Raw genomic sequence first — 9,816 nt, forward strand, 5'->3', positions numbered from 1 at the left:
TGCAACTACACTTCTAGATGCCACTTAATCCCACACACTGGAACTTAGTTCAGTAAATAAGAAAGTTCAGTAAGAAAAAGATGTGTATTTGGAAAAAAATAAATAATAAATAAAACTTTATTGTCTGCCACCCTTTTATGTCTCCATGCCACCCCATGAATGCATTATTTCATTTCTCTCTGCAGGATTATGTGTTCGGTCTATATGCAGCAAAGTTGGTCTTTGGTTTATTAATTTATAAAGGGTATGGATGGGGCCTACACAGGAAGTTGTTAGAAATCACCTAGATTGCTTTAGTTTTTTCTATTAAATTATTTTCTACTGCCATTCATATATTAGGTTAGGTTGAGCTGCCAACAAAATATGCAAAACAACATAATATTTTAAACAGGTACCTAGATTAATAAAATGATCGGTATTCAAACCGCACCTTCAAAAAATGATAAAAGTAAGTCTAAACTGTAAAGCTGTCAATGCCAGAAAGCCAGAAATGAATAGTGGAAATAGACCAGGAGGTGTAAACAGTGTAAAAACAAAATACTGTATGAAAGTTCTTAAAAAACAGAGGTGGTATAAATAATGGGAAGGGACCTGAATGAAAAGTTGGTCTGAAGTGACTACAGTATGATAAAAAAAAATTAGAAAGGGATTGGCAGTAATCTGGAAAGCCGTTTTCATCAGTTCCCATGTACTGTCGAGTTGTGCAAGGTGCCAGGCTTCAATATCAGATCATGAGATAAAAATAACACTTGTGCAACATCAGTCAAGCTTTATCCTGCACTGTCTGACAAATCTGCTGAAATCTTTATTGAGGATGAATCTCAATAATATATGAATATTGACCATAAAACTGTCTACTGTTTTTAGCCTCCTGTTTATTTACATTTTGACAAATCTGCATTGTGGAAAGTCATGCTGTCAATTGCTGTTTGTAAGCAACTGTAATGTATTCTGTTGTAGATGCACAGTAGAGAGGCTTCCCCACATCAGTATTGCTTTAAGTGAGCATGAGGCAGCTGTACTAACCCACAGCATCAGCCCCCAGCGTCTGCAGGACTCTGCACTCTGCAATGGTCTCATATGTCGGTCCAGCCAGCATGCAGTAAACCCCTTCCTGCAGGAAGCTGTTGCAGCCCTGCTCCTCTGCTGTTTGCTTGGCCAGAGCCCTCAACTCACGATCATACGCATCCGACATGCAAGGGAAACGCACTCCAAACCTGGAGAGACATTAACTGAATGAATGGGATGTTGCCAGTGTACTAGTTTCACTTCCATAGTCCTGCCTTGGTGTCTGTGCGGTACCTGTCATCATTGTGCCCACACAGCGGGTTCTGCCCTGCAAATCCTGGCATGTTGATGTGATCCTTAATGAGCATGATGTCTCCCACATTGTAGCTGCCATTGAGTCCCCCGGCTGCGTTTGTCACAATCAGAGTTTCCACGCCCAGCAGGAAGAAGACTCGCACCGGGTACGTCACCTGGAGTGACACACATGCTATTCTTTAGAGACAGATACTGTTGTTCTTTTATTGCTTTGATTGATCAGATTATTGCAAATGAGAGTTACACGATGGGGGTCACCTGGGAACAACAGACGAGGGACAATTTCTGCATACACTGAGGCCAATAGAGCCTGTCTTTTTATTACTGTAGGTTCTTGGTAAACTGTGCATGTCTGAAACAGTTGGGGTTCTGTACTAACCTTTATAGGGCAGCTGATGGCCCATAAATGACTGTTGTTACTTCTCGCTGCAGTCACATTTGGAAATTGCTTTTTGTATATCACATTTCTCAACAGCTTGAATTGCCTGGGAAAGTGTTTTGCTAGTTAGTGCAGGAATGTTCTCAAGTACCCTGGTTTCTTAATAAGGTCAGCGCTGTCATTTTGGAACATTGGCCTCTTTGATTTAAGTTTTGTATATAATGATGGACTGTGTGGTAAGTTGACTCGTGGCCTTGTTGGATGAAAAGTAAGCATAGTAAGCTGCATGTGTAATAGCAGGTCTGACAGCAGTTCAACTGAAGCCGCGAGATGTTCATGATGACGATTTGCCTTGGGTGGCAATACATTTTTGCCTGTGTTAAGCTAGTTTTCAGTTGTTTCTGACTATTTATGTCACCTTATAAGGAGGCTTAAAAATCACAAAGAATGAGACAGAACTTACAAGTTTAAGTTTGGTTTAGCCTTTAGGTGCTAATGTTTAGCATTTATATGTAGATGTAATGTTTAACCATCTTAGTTTAGCATGTTAAGATTTGCTGAATACCACTAACCACAAAGTCCAGCTATGGCCGTTTGGCTTGTCATTAGTTTTGCATGAATGTGGTCATAAAGTAAAGTATTAGACAAATTAAAAATGTTAGTTGTGGACCGGCAAACCAATCATCAGACTTACATTGCTATCCACAGAGCCACGCCCTTATGTGGCTGAGAAAAACTGATACTCATCTCATCTGATCCTTTGTTTAGTTAAGGATTTTGTTCAGTTTGCCAAGAAGAGCTTACAGACCATAACACAGGACAAAGTCCAGCACAACTTCCTATAAATGCATAATTGTAATAGGCTACATATTGTCTGGTGAAAATTTACCTCAGTTGGCTTGGGTGGAGTCAAATATTTGTTCAGTTCAGTTTATGATCATTCAGCTAGAGGCATTTCATACAGTGTATCGCTGTCTAAAGTCCCAACTGGATACAGGAGGGTCATAATGCATCTGGCTTTTTATTACTGGATGTATGAACATGGATTTTATGATTCAGTGGGGTTATATGGATCATTTTATATGGAGATGGTACATCAGAGCTGGTAATAAAATAAATAAAAGTTGGTGACAGTGTCTCCACCGGCCAAAGGCCAGTCCCATACTGACACGATGAGACACTGGGTGATTTTCTTACTGTCATCACAATACTGCAGCTGATCATTCAACACACAAAGTAAATTGTTAGCCAAAGTTATACTATGGCCAGTCATACTCTTGTCAAAAGGAAAACGAAGACACCCAGTTAACGTAATTTGGTTATGAAAGGAAATGAGGAAGCTGTTTCTCTGCTGGCAGTTTGCTCTGAATGGGTATCTGAAACTTTGGGAAAGAAAGTCCAGTTCAAGTCATTGAATTTAAAGTTGTTACATTTTCAAAAAACCCTCTACAATTCATATGACAGCCATAGTACTATTTACAAATACTGTATCTACTAATTATCACCAAGCCAATGTCATTGTTGGAACTTAAAATTGAGAGATGTTGCACAGAATGAATCCTGTGTCTAAAGAGCCTTCCTCTGTGACATGAATAACAAAGTAGGTGTTAAAGATTAGGCTTCCTCTACAGAAGCTGTGAATGTTTATCTCAAAGTCACTAACAAGGTCAGAGTTTAAAGTGCCAGCTTTTGCTCAGTTTTCCTGTATACTATATCATTTGTATCAGCAAGGTTTCAAAATACAGAAGCAAGTTGGCTTGTGACAGAAATAGAGACAAGAAAGATGCTCACAAGGCAACTTAGAGTAGTCACAAATGTCTGCATCTCTACACCATGCGGGGTTCACATGGATATCATTTGAGTGATAGTTTCATTTGATTTAATGAATATATTAAACTTACAACAAGGAGTTTTCAAACAGCCTCAATTTAATACTAATGCCTCTATATGACTAACATCAACACATGAGACCAGTAAGAAGATGGCCTATTTCTATGTAGTTATTCTTAATGTCTGCCATCGATTCAGATTCCCCTTGAAATCAATGAAAAGAGGGGGTAGAAACACATTCCATTTCAGTCAATAGATCATCTTAAATTTTACACACTGGACCTTTAAATACATTATTACAAAACAAGCTCATGCTAATGTTTTTTACCAGTAAGCAGTATTTCATATGCCTTATGTACTGTAGCTTACCGTGTGTATGTTGTAGCCCTCGTAGAAGTGGAATCTCCCCTGCATGCAGACACACTCACGGTCCTGCAGCTTCCCGAACACCAGCTGACCAGTGTGGCCCGGCACTGCACAGTACACATACAGTATGAGCAGCTGCTTACATGCTTGTGTGTATTTTACAAACACCTATAATAACTTTTAGATAAAAAGCTATTTGTCACAGACGACTTACCAGTGCTGATGGGAAAACGTGGAATGTCCTTATACGGGAACACAGTCCTGTCATCCAGCAGGTCAGCCAGACTGCCCAGGCCTGAACCACAGATGATGGCTACTTTAGGACGCTGCTTTGTGTGGGCGAGCAGCCAGTCTGCTGTCTCCTTATACTCTTCATAACTGTAGCTTAAAGTGCTGGAAAAAATATGTGAAATGTTACTAAACCAAAGCTCTGATAGTGATAAATCAATTGTATATCTCTATGATAATCATCGCCATTGCCATCATCATCATTATCACCAAGGAATAAACATAAATACTAATCAACATCAGTCCCATGTTTAGAATTAAGAGTCATCACTGTCTGAGGAGAGCGAGCAGGAATAGCTCACAGCTAATGGGAAGCCTACAGAAGCGCTGTCTCTTTTAACAATATATGAGTGAGATAGACAGTCTGAATAAAATGTGTTTGCAGGAAGGTACGTTTACAGATTATAATATAGATGATATCTTTTGGGCGTGTACCACAGCAGAGGACAGTAATGAATGCAGTATATGTACTGAAACAAATATGTAATACACTGTATGTGGAAGCAATACAGAAAATAACACATACACAAAATAATATATTGCATTGAGGAAATGCATTTCATGAATGCCAATTCTGCCGTAGAACTGGTTCAACCAGAAACTGACCCGAAAGGTCAGTTTAGTTCAGCCTAGGTTTTTGATCTATAGTTAGATAATGTGTAGGTATGACATCACCAGTCTTGGAACACACTTGATGAAAAATATACTTTCTGAAACTCACACCAAGTGGTTGCTCAATGTCTTGATAATATTATCCAATATTCTGTAACAACCGTGTTAAATACCAGTTAAATGATCAGCTGGAGGGTAAGACACACTCAAATGCAGGAGTAAAAGAACATGGAGAGGAACATTGTGTAGAAACAAGAATAAATATTACATTGTGCAACACACTTGTGGGTTTTTACTTAGCCATTTTAAGGGTAGGAGCCAAATTTTATTCAGGGATGCTGATTTGATTGGAAACACCTCGAGGTACTACATCATACAATGTCTGAAACAGTCTGTAATTCTGGTTATAAATCTGGTTGTAAAGCTATAACCTTGTTAATGTTTCCTCTATGCCTCAAGCTTTGTTATTAAAACACAATGACACTTCAGGCTGCAGCCGTTACCAGAGCAATCTGAGGATTTTAGAGCTTCCATATAGGATGACAGCTACATCAGGACAGCCTTGGGTGTTCAATCTTGCTACATTTCCCCTTGTTTCCTTCCAGCTTAAAAGGGAGCGGGGACATTTTTCATTATAGTAGATATGTTGGTACCTGGGACAGGGTAAAGTCAAAGTGATGAACTCCTATGAGTGAGTGTGAAGTCATTAAAACTTTATCAAGACAAAAAATAAAGCGGTACGTCTCAAAAATGCCCTGCAAGTGATCCACGTATTCTTCTGTGACACGATGGTTGTATGGCTGTCGTTACAGGCCTGTCAGTTGCAGAAGCTGCCCTTCACATAGTTGTTCAGGTGGTAATGTCAGCGTGACACACAAACACACAGGGTCTATTGTCAGAAATGGAATATAATATTAATTAATCACTGTGTTTTCTTTGCCTTATGGTGCATTACATTTGAACTGGGAAGGTGGAAATTTCCATATTTCCAGTCAGATATTTCAACTTTTCTGACTTGTTGTACTGGAACTGGTCAACCCAGATCCTCTTCAACAGAGGTTGCCATGTTTAACTGCCATATTTCTACAGTAGCCCAGAAGGGACAAACCAAACATTGGTTCTAGATAGGGCCTTTTATGTCTTTCGTGAGTTTTGCGGCCACCGTAGTTTTTTTGAGTGGTATTCAGTTGGTTGCAATTTGCAATCTACTGGTCCTTTAGTGTTCAAATAAATTTTGTGGGCCCACCCCTAAAACTGTCATAACTTATAGACATCAGAAAAAAATCTATAATGATTTAAAAATATATATAAAATATTTGAACTTTCTATAGATTTCACATTTTTTTTCTTTTAGTCCTACTGCCTATTAATTCAATTATTAATTTATAGATTTGTATATATATATATTTTTATTGATTTGTATATATTTTTTTTTATTGATTTGTATATATATATTTTTATTGATTTATTGCTTTCAATTGGCATTCAACTTTTTTTTCTTCATTTAATTTCTTACTTTTCGTTCTTTTCTTCAAAACAATGATAAACCCTGCCCCAAATCCTGTTTAATGATCATGTCACGTACAGTAGGCTGTGCCTCTTATGTAACAGCAAAGTGAGAGATTGAACTGAGAGCAGGCAGTGAGCTCTCCCCTCCTCGTTCCCACGGACCGGCCAGCTGCGTGCGGAGCTGTCCGTGGTGCTGCCGTACTCAGTATTCAAACAGCGGAGCAGGAAGACACATGCTCGGCCAACACTGCGCAGCACGTCCCTAACACACAGCCGAGTGCGACCAGTCTGAGCTGCTGCTGAGCTCCGAGGCAGAGAACCAACACGCTACACAGGCCTGTTGTGAGCAGGCAAAGGTGTTATTACTACAATAAATAAGGGTGGTCAGTGTAAAGAGACAGCAGACTTTAATGGTTACACACACACGGTTACGTCAGAGGTGTCATCCTGGGAGAAAAGCCCTCACAGGCTATAATCCTCAGGATATAAAGCGTTCATGTTACTGTTGCCTTGGATTCTCTGGGCGGTTCTCAAACAGCACAGTCCGTGCCAAGATGCGTCTGTCAAACTGATTGCACAGGCGTTATATGCTTTGAGCACCACTGGATAGCCCTTTAATGTACAGGGTAGCCTTGACAACCATTAGGGCTCGCTTCACTCCCCTCCACCAACATCCAGCCTCATCGCTCTTACCTGCGCTGGCTGGAGGAGCAGGACGCCGCTTCCATGTCTGATGCTGAGCGGGGCCAACCTGCTGATATCACGTTGTTTGGGTCGGGTTTTGGCAGAGGCTTCCCGTGCTGAGTTCACTGTAGTGGGGCGGCTGATGGAGACTCTGCTGCCGTGGACGGAGTGACGGAGGGACGGAGGGACGTCACTGCGTACAGGGGAAAGGGGCGGGGCCTACGCGGACCGCCGGTCCCTTTGAAAAAGACTAAATCCGATTTTCTAGCAGGATGGGCAGCTCACTGATCCGTGCACTGACAGAGACAGGGCTGGGAACGGAGGGAGACACAATGAGAGGGCAACAGAGGTGAAGAGAAACAGAACGATGAGGATAGCAACAACTTTTTGAATGAACATTAAAGTATTACAAGTGTGGTTAAACAGTTCAAATCCAAGAATCTCTGCATGAAGTGTGCCTGAACTAAAACAACTTGTACAAATAGTTTCTCTCTCTCTCTCTCTCTCTTTCTCTCTCTCTGTCAACGAGCACACACACACACACAGACTGCTCAACAATTCAAAGAGCTGACTCATGGGTTAGAAGGAGAGAATGAAAGTGATAGTTAGAGAAAGCACAGAAACAGTAGTTGTAACTACGTAAGACTATAAACCTATGAGTCAGGAGAGCTATAATGACATAATCAAAGTAACTAATTACCAGATTTAATGTATGTACATTGGATAATATAATATATAATTATTATCGTCATATAGGCTATATAATAATAATATATTAACATAGTATGTATAGCATGATTCAATGTGAATGAATATATCCAAGGCCGGAGGGCACTGAGATCATGTTCTCATCCTTTTTTCTTGGAATTTGGAGGTTTTAACAAAGTGGGGGAGTTTACATTCTACAATGCAAAAATAACACATAGGGTATTTTACTGTATAAGCCGATGCTAGTATTCATGTTTCTATACGACTAGTTTAGGTCAACAAAAAAACTGAATACAGAGTAAAGAATTATATTCCTTGACTTACTCTTTGAAAAATATGTATCAGTCCCTCTACTGGGGAGGATTAGTAACCTCTGTAAAATATCAGTTCAAATGTGTATGTCATGAACAGAGGGATAAGAGAGGGATAAATAAGTGGCTTTGTGAGTTATAGATTACATTAGAAATCCCTGCCCTGCCATCATGCTCACTGGGCTTTCAAATCCCTTTTGTAGTCTCACTTGCCCTTATAATGACCCTCTTGAACACACACACACACACACACACACAAACACACAACTGAGCACTGTTGTTGTGTGCGGTGTGTGTGTGTGTGTATTATTTCGACCGTGAGCTACTAGACTAGACTATTTCTTCAGCTGTGTTTTAGATTATAGCCGACAGTAACTGCGTTGTCAACCTTCACTAAATAAGACTTTTCTAAATGAACTACTTTTCACTGAAACAGGCCAAAACAAGCTGCAAGTCAAACTCAAAGTCTGAAATAAGTTTCATTTTAAGAACTGTAAAAATACTTTTTGAAATGAACAACAAATAAGTTCAATCAAGCATAAACTATTAACAGAAATAAACATTTGTTGACGTTTCGATCATATTTATATTCCATTAAACATTAGGGAGAGAAAACTGACAGCTTTATTTCGCAGATTAAGATTTTATATACATATATATACATATATATAATCATCTCATGAAATAAAGAAACAAATCTGCCAGTTTTTGTGAACGTAGCAACCGTTGGCCAATCAGGAAACAGTTTACTGGCAGGTTGTTGAGTGCGTTACCACGGCAACATACCACAACGAAGCGCTCGAGCGCTACTGAGTGAATTTCGGAGAGCTTCAGATAACATAACGTTATAACGTAACGTTATAATGTATAATGTATAACATATAATGTATATTGTATAATGTATAATGTAGCCTTTTATTCATCTTCGGAGAGGTAAAACGTGTTTTTTTGTAAGTACAACAAGATAACATGTTCACCAGTTAAATGTACTGTAACGTTCAGTGACGGAATGGAAGTTGTTGACGTTAACCAGTTTTACAGCCTAACGTCACTGTAACGTCGACATTACAGCCAGTCGACGGCTGTTTGAGGACTTCGGCAATGAGATAATTATAGGATTTTGTCAGAGTGGGCTTAGAATAATGTGTATTTCTAATTATAAGTCGTATAAAATCACATATAAGTTGTCCAGTTTAAAGTGAGTTTAGAAGAACTGTCCTCCAAATGTAGCGAAGGGGCTTTGAGGACTCGTTGCACCGTCAAACGTAACCTTAGTTAGTTAACTTACTGACTAATAACTGTTAGCCTTAGCATCACGTCCACGGACAGCAGAGTATTATTTAACGTTAACTAGCTCCGTCCATTCACACTTCTTCTCTTCTCCTCCATGTCCTTTTGCTTTTCTGCAGGTGAATTTGCTCCAGAACAACAGACCCAAAATGACAGCCATTCAGTTTCCCTCCAAAAGAAAGTCGTCTCAGCCTCGCAGTTATAAAGTTGTTCTTCAGGAAGACGAGCCAAGGAAGGTGAGGATATCTTTGACGTTGAAAACAGGTGTTTCTCATGAATTAACAGGGGGGTCATTTCCTGTGACCCACGTTTTGGATATCGCCCCATTCTTTTAAAGAAGCTGCTTCTAATGACAGATTGTCCTATTAATTACATTGACTTCTTAAAGGGAACAAAAATCAATATCTGACTGCAGAGTTTTCTTGCAAAGACCTCAGCTCAGCAATTTTAGGCCTGTGGTCTCTTCTTGGCTGCTCCTGCTTGGTGACAAAAGAAGAAGTACTTTTACCTGATTTT

General features: G+C 39.7%; 2 protein-coding genes across 2 annotated transcripts in view; one reads left to right on the forward strand and one right to left on the reverse strand.

Moving 5' to 3' along the window:
* pnp6 (purine nucleoside phosphorylase 6) overlaps positions 1 to 7,172 on the reverse strand; it is a 10,068-nt gene extending 2,896 nt beyond the window's left edge. Inside the window, exons 1-5 of the mRNA XM_035665778.1 lie at positions 7,001 to 7,172; positions 4,113 to 4,291; positions 3,902 to 4,005; positions 1,303 to 1,478; positions 1,027 to 1,217 (exon numbers count right to left, since the gene is read on the reverse strand). Coding sequence (XP_035521671.1) covers positions 1,027 to 1,217; positions 1,303 to 1,478; positions 3,902 to 4,005; positions 4,113 to 4,291; positions 7,001 to 7,035 — 685 coding nt within the window. The 5' untranslated portion in view covers positions 7,036 to 7,172. The remainder of the gene's footprint in view (positions 1 to 1,026; positions 1,218 to 1,302; positions 1,479 to 3,901; positions 4,006 to 4,112; positions 4,292 to 7,000) is intronic.
* Positions 7,173 to 9,419: 2,247 nt separating this feature from the next.
* Positions 9,420 to 9,816, forward strand: part of hydin (HYDIN axonemal central pair apparatus protein) — a gene marked incomplete at its 5' end in the record, with an annotated part of 71,921 nt that continues 71,524 nt past the window's right edge. Inside the window, 1 exon segment of the mRNA XM_035665779.1 lies at positions 9,420 to 9,536. Coding sequence (XP_035521672.1) covers positions 9,450 to 9,536 — 87 coding nt within the window.

This window comes from Morone saxatilis, unplaced genomic scaffold (assembly GCF_004916995.1).
Source record: "Morone saxatilis isolate NCDOM2014 unplaced genomic scaffold, NCSU_SB_2.0 Contig2, whole genome shotgun sequence".
NCBI lineage: Eukaryota > Metazoa > Chordata > Actinopteri > Moronidae > Morone > Morone saxatilis.